The 17,192-nt window shown below is 44.2% G+C and overlaps 1 protein-coding gene and 1 long non-coding RNA gene across 6 annotated transcripts in view; one reads left to right on the forward strand and one right to left on the reverse strand.

Annotated features, from left to right (window-relative positions):
• Window positions 1–4,423: 4,423 nt before the first annotated feature.
• On the reverse strand, window positions 4,424–16,862 carry PLAC9 (placenta associated 9). 5 transcript variants are annotated; one of them, XM_008507745.2, is made up of 4 exons: window positions 16,550–16,862; window positions 7,124–7,221; window positions 5,726–5,849; window positions 4,424–5,187 (listed from the first exon to the last, which is right to left on the reverse strand). In XM_008507745.2, exons 1-4 carry the CDS (start codon window positions 16,611–16,613, stop codon window positions 5,147–5,149), a joined length of 327 nt encoding a protein of 108 aa, XP_008505967.2. In that variant the 5' UTR covers window positions 16,614–16,862; the 3' UTR covers window positions 4,424–5,146. The 5 variants fall into 5 exon arrangements, with proteins under 5 accessions (XP_008505967.2, XP_008505966.2, XP_008505968.2 ...); XM_008507744.2 differs by having other exon boundaries at window positions 5,713–5,849; XM_008507746.2 differs by having other exon boundaries at window positions 4,424–4,908; window positions 16,550–16,859.
• Window positions 8,518–17,192, forward strand: part of LOC103541034 (uncharacterized) — a 46,883-nt gene continuing 38,208 nt past the window's right edge. The window contains exon 1 of the long non-coding RNA XR_011538428.1: window positions 8,518–12,824. This is a non-coding gene — a long non-coding RNA (uncharacterized lncRNA). The remainder of the gene's footprint in view (window positions 12,825–17,192) is intronic.

Genomic DNA, 17,192 nt, shown 5'->3' on the forward strand with positions numbered 1-17,192 from the left:
AATTAACGGAGCCTAGGAGACCTGTGAGGCACCATCAACTGTACCAACATATGCATGATAGGAGTCACAGGAGAGAAGAGAGAAAGTAGAATTATATGAAGAAACAATGGCTGAAAACTTATCAAATTTGATGAAAGACATTAATCTAGACATCCAAGAAGCTCAGTGAACTATAATATAAAAAGATCCACACCGAGAGACATTATAACCGAACGGTCAAAAGATAAAGAGGGAATCCTGAAAGCAGCAATAGAGAACCAACTCATCACATTCACTGGACCTTCTATAAGATTATAACATTTGATTTCTTGTCAGAAACCATGGAGGCCAGAAGGCAGTGGGGTGGTGTATTCAGTGTGCTGAAAGAAAAAAAAGTCAACCAAGGATCCTATATCTGGCAAAATAGTCTTCAAAAATGAAGGAGAAATTGAGGTATTCCTCAGTGAACAAAAGCTGAGATGGTTTGTTGCTAGTAGACCTGCCCTATGAGAAATGCTAAAGAAAGTCCTTCAAGCTGAAATGAAAGGATACTGGACAGTAACTCAAATACAGAGGAAGAAGTAAAAAACATTGGTAAAGATAATTACATAGGTAAATATAAACATCAATATTAGTGTGTTTTTTGGTTTGTAGCTCTTTTTCCTATTTGATAAAAGACAACTACACCAAACAATAATTGTAACTCTATGTTGATAAGCACAAAATGTATAAAGATATAATTTGTGACAATAACAACATAAAGGCCAATGATGGAGCTATATAGGAAAAACGTTTTTATATACTGTTGAAGCATCCTATTAATTCAAATTGGATTGTTATAAATTAAGGTGTTACTATAATCCCAGAAAATAAAACAGTAAAAGAAACAAGGGAATCAAAACAGTATACTTGAAAACATCTATCTAACACAAAATATGGCAATAATGGAGGAATTTATTTATAGAAATAAATGACATAGAAAACAAATTGCAAAACAGTACAAGTCTTTACTTATTAGTAATTACCTTAAATATAAGTGGAATAAACTCTCCAATTAACAGGCAGAGATTGAGAGGCAAAGGACATTATATCCTGATAAAAGGGTTAATCCATCAAGATATAACAATTAAAAACATATACACCTAAAGCCCCAGAAAGTTTCAAACAAAAGCTGACAGAATTGAAGGGAGAAAAAGTTCAACAAAAATGGAGACTTCAACACCCCACTTTCCCTATTGGATAGAACAATTAAACAAAAGATAAACAAGGAAAGAACTTGAACAACACTGTAAACCGACTAGGCGTGAGAGACGTCTATGGAACAGTCTACCCAACAACAGCAATACACATTCTTCTCAAGTGCACAAGGAAAATTCTCCAGATAGACCACAAAACAATCTAAATAGATTTTAGAAGACTGAAACCATACACTGTATTTTCTATTACCACAATGGAATTAGAAATGGGTAACAGGAGGAAATCTGGAAATTCTACAGATATGTGGAAAGTAAACAACATACTTAAAAAAAACCAAAACACAGAATCCAATGGGTTAAAGAAGATAGCACAAGAGAAATTAGAAAATACTTTGAGATTAATGAAAATGGAAGTACAACATACTAAAACATGGGATGCAGTGAAAACAGTGCTCAGAAGGAAATTTATAGCTGTAAATGCCTACATCGAAAAAGAAAGAAAATCTCAAATCAATAACCTAAGCTTCCACTTTAAGGAATTAGAAAAAGAAGAACAAACTAAACTCAAAGCAACAAGAAGGAAGGAAAATAAAGATTAGAGGGCAGATAAACAAAATAGAGAATAGAAAAACAATAGAATCAATAAAACAAGAAAATGGTTCTTTGAAAAAGATCAACAAAATTGACAAACCTTTAGCTAGATTGACAGGAAGACGGAGAGATGGAGGAGACTCAATTACTAAAATCAGAAATGAAAGTGGGGGCATTACTAACAATCTTCTGGAAATAAAAGATTATAAGAAAATACTGTTAACAATTGTAGCCAACATATTAGATAACCCAGATGAAATGGGAAAATTCCTAGAAACACAAATTCCCACATCTGACTCAAGAAGAAATAGAAAATCTCAATAGACCTATAATAAGATTACATCAATAATCAAAAAATTCTCAACAAAGAAAAACCCGTACCAGAAGGCTTCACTGGTGAATCTATCAAACATTTAAAGAAGTAACACCAATCCTTAAACGCTTCCCCCCAAATTGAGGAAGAACATTTCCTAACTCATTTTATGACACCAGTGTTACCTTGATACCAAAGCCAGACAAAGACATCACGAAAAAAGTGCAAAAATCCCCAGTGAAATACTAGCAAACTGAATCTAGCAGCATGTTAAAAGGATTATTCACCATGATCAAGTGGGATTTATCAAAGGAATACAAGGATTATTTGATACATGAAAATCAATCACTATAATACACACTATTAATTGAATAAAGGGGGATAAAAACCTAATAATCATCTCAATTGATGCAGAAAAAGCATTTGAGAAAGCCCAACTCTCTTCCATGATTAAAAAAAAAAATTCCTAAGAAATTTAGAAGGGAAATTTATCAATCTGAAATAAAGGGCATCTATGAAACGCCACAGCTGACATACTTAATGGGGAAGGATGAAAGCTTTCCCCCAGTATCAGGAACAAGACAAAGATGTCTGCTCTTGCCACTGCTATTCAACATTGTATTGGAAGTTCTAGCCAGGGCAGTTAGGAAAGAAAAAGAAAGAAAAGCATTCAACTTGGAAAGTAAGGATTAAAACTCTTTCTATTCACAGATGACATTATCTTACATATAGAAAATTCTAAAATATCCACACAAAAACTATTAGAGCTAATAAATGAATTCAGCAGAGTTGCAGGAGGGGATACATGATCAACATACAAAAATCAGTTGTATATTTATACACTAGCAATGAACAATCTGAAAATGAAATTAAGAAAACAATCCCATTTATAATAATATCAAAAAGAATAAAATACTTAAGGATAAATTTAACCAAGGTGGTGTAAGACCTATACACTGAAAAATACAAAATACCTTCTGCTCATGGATTGGAAGACTTAGTATTGTTGAGATGGCAGTACTCTGCAAATTGATCTGCAGATTCAATCCAGTCCCTATCAAAATTCCAACTGTCTTTTTGCAGGTATAGACAAGCTGATTCTAAAATTCACATGGAATTGCAAGGGACTGGTCCCCAAATAGCCAAAAGAGTCTTAGAAAAAGACAAAAAAGTCAGGGAACCCATACTTCTTTACTTCAAAACTACAAACAAAGCTACAGTAATTCAAACTGTGATACTGGCATACAGATAGACATATAGACCCATGGGATAAAATTGAGAAGTAAACCTAAACATCTATGCTCAACTGACTTTTGACAAGGGTGCCAGGACCATTCAATTGGGAAATAATTTTCTCTTCAACAAATAGTGCAGGGACAGCTGGATCTCCACAAACTAAGGGATAAAGTTGGATCCTTACCTCACATCATATACAAAAATTAACTCAAAATAGATCAAAGAACTAAATGTAAGAGCTAAAACTAGTAAAATCTTAGAAGAAAACATAGGAATAGTTATCACCTTGGATTTGGCAATGGATTCTTAGATATGCTACCAAAAGCACAAGCAACAACAAAAAATAGATAAATTCTTCATCAAAGGACTTCATCAAAATTAAAACTTCTGTGTTTCAAAAGACATTATCAAGAAAGTAAAGACACAACCCACAGAATGAGAGAAAATATTTGCAAATCCTCTGATAGAAGCCTAGTATCCATGATACATAAAGAACTCTTACAATTCACCAAGAAAAAGAACCCAATTTTAAAAATGGGCAAAAGACTTGAACAGACATTTCTCCAACAAATATATACAAATGGCCAACAAACACATGAAAAGATGCTCAGCATCGCTAGTCATTAGGTAAATGCAACTTAAAGCCACAATGAGATATGACTTCACACCTAGTATGATGGCTATAATCAAAAAGACTGATGTTGGTGAGGATGTGGAAAAACTGAAACCCTGTGTGTTCATTGCTGGTGGGACTGTAAAGTGGTACAGCTGCTGTGCAAAAACAGTCTGGTGGTTCCTCCAAAACTTAGACACAGTTATCAGTTGACTCAGCAATTCCAGCCCTAGTTATAGACCCAAGAGAAATGAAAACGTATATCCACACAAAAGCTTATATGCAAATGTTCATAGCAGTATTATTCATAATATCCAAAAAGTGCAAACAACTCAAATGTCCATCAATTGAATAGGTGAATAAAATGTGGTTCATCTATACAATGGAATATCATTCAGCCATAAAAGGGAACAGAGTACTGATACACATTACAACATGAGAGAACCTTGAAAACTCTACGCTAAGTGAAAAAAGAGTCAGACACAAAAGACCACATATTGTATAATTCAATTTATATGAAATGTCCAGAATAGGCAAGTCCATAGAGACAGAAATACTACTGGTTTCCAAAGGATGGTGGGAGAGGGAATGGGAAATACCTGCTTAATAGGTACAGGGTTTCTTTTGGGGATGATGATAATGTTCTGGAATTAGAGAGTAGTGATTGCACAACATTTTGAAGTGACTGAATTTGTAGTTTAAAATGGTTAAAATTTTGGATTTTATATTATGTGAATTTTACATAGAAATTTTTTTTAAAAAACTTTAATGTGCCCATGAATCCTCTGGGGATCTCATTAAAAAGTAGATTTTGATTCAGGAGGCCAAGGTGTGTCCCGAATTCTGCATTTCTGATAAGCTCCCAGGTGATGCCGCTGCTGTTCATCTGTGGCCATGTTTTGAGCAGGAAGGCTACTCAAAGGGCCCTTATCCTGTGTCACCGTAGGATTCTTGGCCTTATCTCTGTGCCCCATCAGCTCCTATAAATAAGGAGAGCAGAAGCACAGACTCACCAGGGGCTCCCTGGTCTGAGCCTGCAGGTGAATGTGGGCCTAAGGGCATGAAAGTAGATGGAGAAGGGGCTGTAGCTATAGAGGTCACTGACAGAGACACAGAGGGGACCAAAGAAGTAGCTTTTATTGTGTACAAAGCTGAGGAAGGAAGGCCAGAATGCACGGCTCTGTTCTCAGAGGAAAGCTGTCTGACAGGTACATCACATCAGCTGCCGGGCTCCTCCGCCTCCCGTGCCCAGGAGGGATCTGAAAGAAAGGGAGTAGCCTTGGAGTGGGCAAGCAGAGGGTGCTGAAGGCTTCCTTACTGCCCCTCCCAGTCCCCAGGGAACTCCTGTTCCAGGAAACACAGGGCTCCAGGAGGGAGCAGGGTGGCAATCCCTCCACTGCCTGATCAGAGGATGCCAGTCTTCCCTGAGAGGGTGTTATGCTGCCACAGAATTGGTTCCTTGGAAGGGAGATGAAAGGAGCCAAGGAGGTTTGAGGCATGAAAAGGGCCAGCAGAGGACACAGCTGCTCTGTGTCAGGGTGATGCTGAGAGTGGCCCTCAGGTGAATGGGGCCAGCTCTTCCAGGAGCCCCGAGCTGTGGCTGTGGCAACCTCCAGGGTGGGGGTAGGGGCAGAGAACACTTAGGGTGAGGTGAGGTGGATGCTTTCCCACTTCTGTCCCAGGTGGAGCTGGAGCCGCTCCTAGCTTGTCAGGGCTACACCTGTGTGGTGGATCAGCCATCCCTATCCTGCTTGCCCAGCCCCAGACGCTATAGTCTCTGCTACCTGAGCTGCTCACCCTCTCCAAAGAGGTCAGGGGTCAGGTTGAAGGGTCCTGGGGGCAGGTTCCAGGCCAGCTCCTCCAGCTGACCCAGCAGGCCTTTCACTTCTGCCTCCAGGTGCTCCACCGTCTTCTCCACCATCTAGAGCAAGGAGAGATGGGAGCCGGGTGGGGGTGGGGGAGGGGCAGGGTGAGTGGAGGACAAGAGTGGTGCCAAGTCCCGCTTAATCAGCCACATCCTAAGGAGCACCTGGAGGACCACTGGGGTGCAGTGGGGACAGAACTGAGTGACAGGCAACCTGGGACCTCCTCATTCAGGTTTTGCCCCTACCTACCTTCCAGTTCCCCCGATGACAAAAATCCTAGGAGCTCTCTCTCTAAGGTCACTCTGGCACTCTGCAGTTTTACAGGTTTGGCCTGGAGGGAGTCTGAGATCCCCTTTTCCCTTTCAGGACTTTGTCACTGCGAGCTAACATTCCTTTTGTTGCCCTGCCCCCAGGTGGCAACCCTGCCAAATGACAGGTTTGGGATTTGGAAATTTTCTTTATTCGGGGTTCTTAACTCTTTTTGTGAATGAACCCCATTAGCAGTCTGATGAAACCTACAGACCCCTTCTCAGAAAATGCTTTAACTGAAAAAATAAAATATAGGATTTATAAGAACAGCCATTGCATCAAAGTATTATTCAAATATTAAAAGTTAAAATATTTAAAAGTTATTTTATTGAGGTCATAGTGGCTTGTAATTGTGTAACTTTCAGGTGTACATTATGATATTTCAGTTTCTGTATAGACTATCGTGTTCACCACCAGTAGTCTAGTTTTTATCCCAAAATTAAATTTTTGAGGTAAAAAATTTAACTCACTACATAACATGATCTAGCATCAGATCTAACAGCCACCATAATTTTGACATACTTATGAGAATGAATGATATGTTGAGATATTCATAAAAACTATAATTGGAAGAAATTACCTGATTTCTATCAATGACAAAGTCACGGTGCTGTAATTACTACTACGGTTTGTTGTCTGCATTTAGAATGAATGGGAATGCTAAATTTCAGTTAAAGTTTTATGAAATAAACTGGAATTTTCACCCGCACAAGTTTGGGGACCACAGGTTACAAACCATGGCTATATAACAACACTAAGGGAATGAATTTCCACTTCTCCAGTAATTGTGTGGAGATCTCTGGCTTGGTATGAGCAAGAGCCCCAGAAGAGGCAGCTCTGTTGGTGGCTGGTCAGCTTAACAACCGAGGTAGGGCAGGGAGATGGTTAACATGGTGGCCAGAAAGCAGGATTGGCCTAGATTTCCCCGATTTTCCAAAGGAAGGTTGGCCTCAGCCCTATAAAGCCTGCAGCCTGGCAGGTGGTCCTAAAGCTGCATGTCCTCCCCGGTCACCCTTATTACCTCCTCTATGACGTGTAAACGGCTGTGGACAGCCAGGTGTCTGTCACACCTGGGGCTCCGAGCTAGGTCTCCGTGGGAGGGGATGAGGGGTTCCGCAGCTGTGGGAAAACAAGTCTTGTCACTGTGGGGCCCTCAGTTTCCCTGTAACACTGGAGACTCCTGTAAAGCACTGGGCTCAAGTGAGGTGGGTCCTGAAAACATCACAAAGAGAAGCAAAGGAAGGCTCAGTGTGGGTCAGGGTGTGAGTGTGGGGCTCCCCTAATCACTCCCTTATCTCTATGGCCATGGTCACCTGGAGACCCAGGTGGGCTTCCTCAAGGAGCTGCTGCCTGAACTGGGTAAGGTAAGGAAGGGAGGAAAGGTCTCAGCCAGGGAGAATGGCATGTGCAAAGATAGGGAGGCATGAAATAGCATGGCTCAGTGTATAAACCCTCAGGGAGTTTGGAGTGGCTGCAAAGTACAGGGTGGGTGGGAGATGAGACTGGAGAGGTGGGTCTTAGAAATGAAGCCAGAGGCCCTAATAAACCAATCATGATGCTTGTTTTGGGGGTTATTTTAACAGAAGAGTGACATAGTCATATATGAGTTTTTAAAATACAGGGAGTGAATTGGAGGGATTTGTCTTTGAAGAAGGAAAGTTACTGCAGTAATAAAGTAAGAAGTGACGAAAGGAAGCAGTAGCAGGAGGAATAGAGAGTAAGGAAATATTCTAGTAGTAGCATTGACATTGGTGACCAGTTAGCACTATCGACATTTGATGAGTGCTTACTATGTACCACATAGTGGGCTAAACAAATGTGTTAACTCAGTCAACCTCTACAACAGCCTATTATTATCCCCAATTTACATGTAAGGAAATCGATTCACAGAGGGATGAAATGATACGTCCAAAGTCACACAGCTGGTAAGCAGAGAATCTGAAGTTCAACCTGTTCAACTCTTGACTCATCATTTTTCTCCCTACGTTGGTTCTTCCCTGGTTCTTCCTGGCACCACCAACCCTCACACCAGAAGTCTTAGAGCCCTGGTCCCGAACTCAGGTTTCAGAGTTGGTGGCTCTGAGATGCTGGCAGGGCATCAGAGTTGGCTGGAACCTTGAAGAACCTCCAAGAATCTTGGAAGGAGGATGCTGTCTCAGAAACAAAGAGAAGCAAAGAGCTTTACAGAGGATGAAGCAGCCAACGCGGCCTAAAGCAGCAGGGAGGTCTAGAAAGATAAGGACCAAAAAACATAGCAACAGCAAAGTCACTGCTAAATTCTACCCCAGCACTTTTAGTGGAGTTGTGGAAGAAAGCAAAGTTTAGACTGCAGTGGGATGAGAAGGAAAATGTTTTCATGAAGCTTGGCTGTGAAACAAGGGAGATCACATCACAAGGTCCACACAAGTGTTTATTGTTGTCATTTCTGGTTTTTTAAGCAGTGAAGAAACACAACCATGCTTATAGCCTGAGGAACAGGAAGAAGACTGGAGAACTGAAGGAATGCATTTCCTGAAGGGATGAGAGGCCAAGGAATCCAGAAATGATGGTGGGGGTATAGGAAAAACATGGAAGGAAGAGAGAGAGAATGCAGCAAAACTGGGTAAAAAAGTTCTGCTCCAAGATCTCTAAGGTCCAAAAAGTTGAGTGACTTCCCACCTGATGGCCTCTATTCACTCTGTAAAGTAAGAGGGGCTTCATCTGCTGAAAATTCATGGAGAGTTAGGAAGGAGGAGAGCTAGTTGTTAAATTTTCAGAAATTCTGTGCGTGGGTTGTTAAATACAGCCACTAAAATGGGAGTCTTGGTGAGAGCATTTACACCATAAAAACTGGCAAGTGTCTTTTTCTTTTTTTTCAGAGCCAGTTTATCAGCACACCACTGGGTTGGGGGCTTGAATAAAGAGATGGCTCCAAAAGGGGATGAAGGGAACAGGAGGCAGTATAGGACTGTGCGGGATGACCTGACATCAGTGAGGAACTTTGGAAGTGCTATTCCTCCCCTAGCAGCTTGGCAGGCTGGGTGTAGAGCAGCAAAGACAGATGGCTGGATGGAGCTAAAACCTGAGAGTCTGCAGGATGAGTGTGGTGGAGGGTAAGAGCACAAAAGCATTGATTTGACCAGCAATGGTTTAAGGGGATGAGCTCTGGAGCTTAGCTTGGATAAGGAAGGAAAGGAGGCCAATTGGAGGGCCACTAAGTTGGGAGAAGTGATGAGATGATGGAGGTAACAGAAGGAACAGTGGTAATGGATACTGCAGTTTTAGCTTTTCGAGATGGAGCAACCTCATAGTGACAGTATCAAGATTGTAGCCATGGATGCGGACATCTGAAGCAGAATGGAGGTAAGACTTATTGGGTTCAATCTTTCTAGATGCAAAATTCTTGTAACTGTAAGGCCTTGGTATTGGTTGGTTTGCTCAAAGTGACATATAAAGTTGCCCAGAAGGGTGGCAGGTCTTAAGGTAAGGACAGAGATGGTGATCCATTTTGCTGGTGATGATGTGTCACTCTGAGAGGTTGAGTAACTTGCCCAAGGTCACACAATCAGTAAATGACTGGACCCCAAGCACCCTGGCCTTCTCCTGACTTCACTTGAGCAATCTGGCCTTCTGGAACTCTGCCAGAGTCCCCCTGCCCTGCGATTCTCTAGATCCTAGCTCTTCCACTCAGGGGTGAGAACCAAGAGCAGGGACAAAACTTCCTTCCACTCTAAGCATCTTTTGTGGAGAACAATTTGTTTTTTTACATTCTCCTTTTCATTATTTCCCTCCACTGAACTTAGAAAAGCCTCTTCAAAAGACAATGGGCTTCTTGTTGACTTTGGGGAAGGAAGGGGACATTATAATGGCACTTTGGTTTTTTTTTTAAAAGGGAGTCTTTTAGAGATCTATACTAAAATATTTACAGATGAAACGCTATGATGTCCTGGATTTACTTCAAAATAATCCAGGCCTGGGAGTGGGAGGAGGCATGGGTAGGTACATAGAGCAAATAAGATTGGCCAAGATTGGTAATTGTTAAAATTGGGTAATGGGGGACATGGAATCATTATTCTCTCTATCTTTGTATATATGGTTTGAAATATCTATAACAAAAGCCAGTTGTCTGATAGGATTGTTAGCAAAAAGCAGAAGTCATCATGGGCTGCATGCATTGATATAAAATGTTCAGGACAAGGGAGGGTGGTGATCTGAGAGACCCCACTTGGAGGGCTATGCTCCATTCTGGGCCATACATTGTGAGAAGGCCTTTGACAGACAGGAGCAGGTGTAGAGGTGCCATGGCGAAGGGACTCCAAATTTTGACTCATTTCTCTCAGCTGAAAGAACAGGGGTGCTCAGCCTGGAGAGGAAAGATGGAGAAGGCAGGAAGAGTTGTTCTCACTCACAGGGAGGGCTGTCTGAGAAGATGGGGGTCTGTCTCAACATGGATCTGTGTTCACACATACCCTTTGCAGGCTCCGCCCAGGGGCCTTTGGCCAAACTTTTCCCCTGAGCCTCACTACCCTCTCTAAACTACGCTTTTCCCCTCAAAGCTCCCCCAGCTTAGGCCAAGAGCAAGCAATGTGACCTTGCCGGCCAAGTGGGGATCTGCCAGCTTTGTAAGTCACGAATGACATGAATCTGCTCCTCTCCATTGGCCCAAAACATCCTGTTCTCTACATTCTTCGATGAGGTCTAACTTGGCTCCAAAACCCCTCCAGGGAAAAGTCTGGGCTGAGGTTGCGCTCCACATCACACAGCACTAATCCTTTACATCTGGACAGAACTGTGCCCTGCGCTCCACTGCACAACTGTCCATGAGCTCATCCAGTCCTCCTGACAAGCTCATCTGAGAGAGAAAGCTGGGGGCAGGACCAGGGACCCCACAACCATCCTGCACTGCTGCTCCCTCCCCTACACATATCCTCATGGCATTGACCTCAACTCATGACGGCAGAAAATACACTGGAGACACTGTTCTCAGCCTGGCTTGGCCACTAATTGGTGGAGGCCTGTGGAAACTTCCTTCTCCCTGAGGCTCTGCTGCCTCCTCTGTAATACAGGGTGGGGTAGGCTCGAGACACTGCCACCCACATGTAGTTCACGATTCTGCTATCTTTCAAAGCCTACTGAGAGGCCTCAAAAATTAGCTACAAGGACAGAACTGGGATGAGTCAAAGAAAAGTTTCTTCTTAGGCCAGAAGCTCCAGCAAGGCAAGACCTGGGTGTCACACACACACACACACACACACACAATAATGCCTGCTTTACGGGACTTTTGGAAAGCTCAAACAATAGTAGGAGTGGGGAAAGCTGAAGGATTACCATGACCACCCTTGAGCAGCCAAAGCTGTGGTTTCTGTGTTCCTTCCTTCCTTTGCTCCCACCCTCCGTGCCCTGGCCAGTTGGGAAATGGACTTTCTTGGATGCTGGGTTGTTTTCCCTGGCCTGCCTCCCGTTCAGGGCCTGTGTGCACCCTGGATGGCAGCCATGGGTGGAACATTGTGCACTAGGGAGAGCAGGCTGCTGGTGGAAGCCAGAGGCCCAGGCAGAGGTGCTAGAGCCCAGAGGCCCAGGTGGAGGTGCTGGGATAACTTCTCTAGTTAAAGAGACATAGCCACTGCGTCCTGGTCCTCAGAGGTGGGAAGTACGGCCCCCTCCCACTCATAGGCATAGAAGACCTTTTGTATTTGGGACCCAAACACTAAGAAGGTGCCTACAACTCAAATGATTTCTGCCATGCTGGATGATGACAAATACTTTCTCGGTGGTGACCCTGAGGCGTGCTGCTGTGCCTCCTGAATCATCAAAGACATAATCTATTCCACCAGGAACAATTGTCACTTTGGGGTTAATTATATTTGACCACATTCAATATAAGAGAATAATAAACTTTACCACATTCAATATTTGTATTAAAATTTATGATTTATTCAAAACTATCAGTGTTTTTTTTGTTGTTGTTTTTTGTTTTTTTAACTAGAAGAATACTATTTTTAAACAATTATATGAAGAACTCCAATCTGTGGAAATGCTCTGGCTGAAACAGGAGAGAGACCCTCGAGCCCCCAAAGAGAGAGCTCAGATTCTGAGGCACATTTTTGTTTCGTTTTGTTCCATTCTGTTAGAGACAAGTCCTATCTCCCTCAGTCTCGCGTCATTTTCCAGATGTGGATTTGAGCCCAGCTGACCAGTCTGAGAGCTTACCAATGTCCTTCCAATACATTCAGTATCTGGTTAAGTTAGTATTTTTCTTAGGATACAAACCAGACAGTTGTACAAAGAACTCCCCTCGATTACAGACGTTTTTTATTTCTTTCTCATGTATTGGTTCAGAGGTAGACTGGCTGGTGGTCAGGGCTGGCAGGCAGCTCCTTGAGTCTGTATAGAATCCAGATTCCTTCTATCTTGGAATACTGTTTTTTTAATCCACTGGGTTAAAATGTACTACTAGAACACTCCAAAATTCCACAATACTGAGAAGGTCTAAACAGCCATCCAGGATAAACCTCTCTCCACGTGCTGTGAAAGAACACAAGACTGGGAGTGGGAGACGCAGTCCCAACTCCACTGCTTACTGACTGTGCTCTCTGCCTCTCACTCAGCTTCCTCGTCTGTGAGGGACCTGCTCTGCCCTGTCTACCTTGAGGGACTGCTGTGCTGATCAAAGGGGATCCTACCCTTGAAGATGCCTTGGAATTGCCAAGTGATGTGCAAACACCATGGAAAGCATTTACCAGGTGAGCTGAAGACTGAGCAAGGCAGTGAAAGCCCCCAGGGCGCCGACTCTCCACATGGAGCCAGTGCTCCTTGCTAGATCACTGTGATCAGGTCTCCCCAAGATGGGGAAGTGTCTGCTCTAGGACTAATCCCATGCAGGGATCCAAGGGATGCTTGGCAGGGGCTCCTGCAACAAGTGCACAAAGGGCTGAGTGCTGACCTGGCTTTCTGGGCTCTGTTACAAGCCAATCCCACTTGCTGGATCCTTGGTTTCTTCACCTTGAGAATAGGCATAACCATCCTCTATATTCAAAGTTACTTTTGATTTGTGATCACTAATTACATGCTAGGCTTTTTGTTGCGTGCTGACATGATCTCATTTAATTTGATCCGTGAGCTCAGTACCTCCTTTTTTACAGATTAGAAAACCAAAGATCTCACATGATCTTTGAGTAACATGCCCAAGATTTCACAGGTAGGAGGTGGTGGGGACAGAATTTAAATATACCTGCTAGACACTGTCTATACTGTGTCCTGGCAATCATGTGAACTTGTATAAGTTAAGGGCTTCCCATCTTGGGGTCTCAGCTGCCTGCTCTGTAAATAAGGATCTGGACAGGTATGGGCAAAGGGGACCTGCACACATGACACCTTTGCAGCTGTCTGGAGGCCCTATAAGAACCCAAATAGTGTGCCTTGGGTCAAATTATCTTTGGGTGGTTCATTCCCCACAACATCCATTTTTGTAAACAGAAATGCTGTGATCCTCACCACAGCCCTTCAGCATCTTCCCCTTTCACCCAAAGTAAAAAGCAGAATTCCAATACAGGACAGACGTCCACGGGGACTTGCAGCAGCAGTGGACAGTGAGAGCTTCCCTGATGGGCCCCAAGGCATGGGTGAGAATGGTTACACTGGTTAAAAGGACCAGGCTCTAGGCCTTCAGATCCCTCTGACAGCAAAATAGGAAAGGGACTTAGCTGAAGCCTTAACTTAAAAAAAAGTCTGTACAAGTAACACAAAACAGTTTGCTTCATGCAATACATAAAGAGCTTTTGCAAATCAATATGAAAAATCCCAATACCAAAATTAAAATGTCTAAGACAATTTGCACAGATTAGTAGAAATGACCAATATGCATTTGAAGGAAAAGTCTAACTTAAGGAATAATCAAAGAAATGCGAATTAAAGCAATAAAGACCATTCTTGCAAAAAAAAAAATCTAACTGGAATTAGATCAAGCTTCTAGATCTATAAGCAATACAGGGGAGAGAAGAACATTTAAATGTCACCTAGGGGATGTAATCAGCTCAAATCTAATTGTGGAAAACTTTACAGGACAAATTACCCAGTTTCTTCAACAAATAAATTTTTTTTAAAAAAGGGGAAAAGAGAACTTACATATTAAAAGAAACTTAGACATATCAAACAAAAGCAATGCACGCACCTTATTTGGATCAAACAAACCAAATATAAAAACATATGACACAATTAGGGATACTTGAACTCTGATTGCACATTTGATAATGCTAAGGAATTATTGTTCATTTTTAGGGTGTGATAATGGTACTGCAGTTATGCTTATTAAAAGATTATTTATCTTTTAGAGATACATAAGGAAATATTTATAGATGAAAATATATGATGCCTGGAATTTCCTCTAAAACAATCTGAGGGAGAGGAGGGAGGGTGGGAATTGTAGATGAATAGACCCTTTTTGAAGAGGGGTGATAGGTACATGGGGCTTCATTATACTATTCTGCTCTTCTATCCAAAAGATTTCATAATCAAAATTTAAGAAAAACAACGGTATATTATCTGAAGTCTGAAAGGTTATACACAAAAATGTGTGACCTCAATGTGAAATTACATTAGTATGTTTATACTTCCTCTTTTTTTTCTTAATGTGTAGCAATGAGCAAGCATAATCAGAAAGAAAATGTTTAAAAACAGTTTTAAATTAAAGTGTATATACCATCTGTGGCCAAGGGGCCACGAAGAGCCACTTGTGGGTAGCAGCCAGCTCCTCCCTCTAGGGGAGCACAGATGAAGCTTTGTCCCCTCAGCTCCTGGAGCTGGGGACTCCAGGAGGAGGGTAAGGGAGAGGGAGCAAAAGGGAAGCTCATGCTCTATGGGCCTGGATCTGTGCTGGGCATCATCCCAGCTACTCTTCACAGGCTGTGAGGAAGTGGTTGTTGGTCCTCCCTAACACGTGGAGAAACTGAGAGTCAGAGAGATCAGTGGAGCTGTCTGAGGGGACAAGAGAAGGAGGCTATGTGTTGAGACGTGTTCCATGCTGGGCCCTTTCCTTCTCATCCAATCCTTGAAGTCAGCCCTGTGGGGTGAGTATTATTCTCCCCAACTTACAGAGGACGAAACAGCCTCCGAGAAGTGAAGTGACATCCAAGGTCGCTCAGCACTGGCCTCAATCCTTTCCCTGAGAGCTTACTCCCACAGTTCACTGTGCCCCAAAAGGGACTGGGCACAGGTGAGGGGGGCTCCATCTTAACATAGACACTTCAGCTGGGTGACTCCAGGTTGATGAGGGGCAGCCTGGCTGGGGGCAAGGGGCTGACTGAGAGGGCAGAAGGCCTGGATGCTTGGGGAGACCTCAGCCTTCCTCTCGCCTGCACAGTTGGGATGAGCACCAGTGGTCTCTGGCTGGGGCCTGCACGAGATGCTGGGTAAATGGGAATGTGGCTTGTAAACTCTAAAGTGCTGTGCAGAGTCTTGGGGGTGGGGGTGGAATGAGCACTTGTGTGTACCGTAAGTACATCTGCAGCCATCCTGTCTGAGCCTCACCTGTGAAGGGGCAGCACTAAGACTGCTGTCAGCAGAAGGGAGGGAAGAGAGTGCAAGGCAAGGATCCCAGCCAGGGGAGCACCCAGAGGACCTCTCTCTCCTGTACCCTGTTCCCACCCACCCACCCAAGGCAACTCAGGGGCTCAGGGAAGCTCTCCGGAAGCCTGGAGACTTGCCTCCTCCCCCAGACAGCAGAACCCCCCTAGGCCTCCTGGCAGGTGACCCAGTGGCCTTTCTCCTGGGCCCGCCTGCCTGGTTCCTGACTGGCTGGCTGTGCTAGGCCAGGCCTGGGTCATCCGACTGTGGAAGCTTAGCTTCCCCGGCAATGCCCAGTAAAACCAGGCCTGGACGCCTCTGCAGGCCTTCTGGATGAAGCTGGCCTGGGGGGCTGCCCCACCCTGTAGACTTGACCTCCCACCCTGTGATCCTTGTCCCTTCCTCTCTCTCCTTGGGCATCGGGTTTCTCCACTCTCTCTAAGTCTCTCTCAAATCTTTCTCTTTTCCTCAATATCCTCCTTCTCTCTCCTCCCCTTCCCTTCTTTTTCTTGCCAGGTTAGTTCCTCTATTTCTTTCCTGGTTGTACCTTTTGCTTCTCAAACTCCTTTTTCTATCTTTCCTCCTTCATAGTTCATACCCATCTGTTTACTTCCAAAGTCTCTTTCTCTCAGCCTCTCCCTTTCTCTCTTTATTCTTCTCTTTCTCCTTTCTCTCTAATTCTCTCTGCCCATCTGCCTTTTTCTCTTTCTTTTTCTGTTTTCTCTTTCTCTCTCTCTCTCCCCCTCTCTGCATCTCTTTCTCCAGCTTTCTCTCCATCTGGCTCTGTTTCCATCTTCCCCCCTCTCCACCCTCCCTCCCTTCATCTCTCTTGCTCATCCTACCTCGCTCGGCGCAGCTCTCCCCTACCCTCGCCCTCGCCCTCACCCGGCACCCGGGTCCCACTCACCGACAAAGGCGCCCGCGGCGCGGAGCAGGGCGAGCCCGGCCAGCGCGCAGAGCAGGGACCGCATGGTGCCGGCCCAGCCGAGCGCAGCGCAGCGTCTGCCCCCAGCTGCTCTCCCCAGGATCGCGCCGGGCCCGCCCAGGAGGAAATGCTCTCAGTCCTAGCCAAAATTCCTGGGCGGCTCCCGGCTTTCTGGCTTGAGCGAACCAGCCCCCTCCAGAGGCCCACTCCGCAACGTGCGGGCAGCGCCGAGCCTAAACACCCCGCAGGCGGAGGGGCCAACGTGTTAGCCTGGGCGCCTGCACAGGAGGGAGCCGCCCTCTGAGTTCCCCGCGCCTCCCGGGGTGGGGGCGCAGAAGGGGAGAGAGAGGGGTGAGGGAGTGGGTTCTAGGCGACGGGTCCCGGGGCCCAGGTACTGGTTGTGAGCCCGTTTCATAGATGGGCAGACTGAAGCTTAGAGAGAAGCGCCTTCCTCTGTGTCACCGACAGCTGTGGCACAGGATCTGAACACTGACTGCTTGGAGCATGGAAGCTTTTCTCTGTCCGCCTGTGACAGCGCCTGGCCCTGAGCAGTAGACTCAAAAGTGGTGTCTGCCTTCTATAGAAACTTATTATTTTGCTAAAGGAGTAATAGTAATGTTAAAAG

This window comes from Equus przewalskii, chromosome 1, assembly GCF_037783145.1.
Source record: "Equus przewalskii isolate Varuska chromosome 1, EquPr2, whole genome shotgun sequence".
Taxonomy (NCBI): domain Eukaryota; kingdom Metazoa; phylum Chordata; class Mammalia; order Perissodactyla; family Equidae; genus Equus; species Equus przewalskii.

Coding starts and splice junctions, on each gene's coding strand:
- PLAC9 (XM_008507744.2), bottom strand. CDS start 16,613: ATGCGGTCCCTGCTCTGCGCGCTGGCCGGGCTCGCCCTGCTCCGCGCC. Junction 5,850..7,123: donor GTTTACACGTCATAGAGGAG/GTAATAAGGGTG, acceptor TCCTTGCTCTAG/ATGGTGGAGAAGACGGTGGA. Junction 5,188..5,712: donor GGAGAGGGTGAGCAGCTCAG/GTAGCAGAGACT, acceptor CCTTTCTTTCAG/ATCCCTCCTGGGCACGGGAG.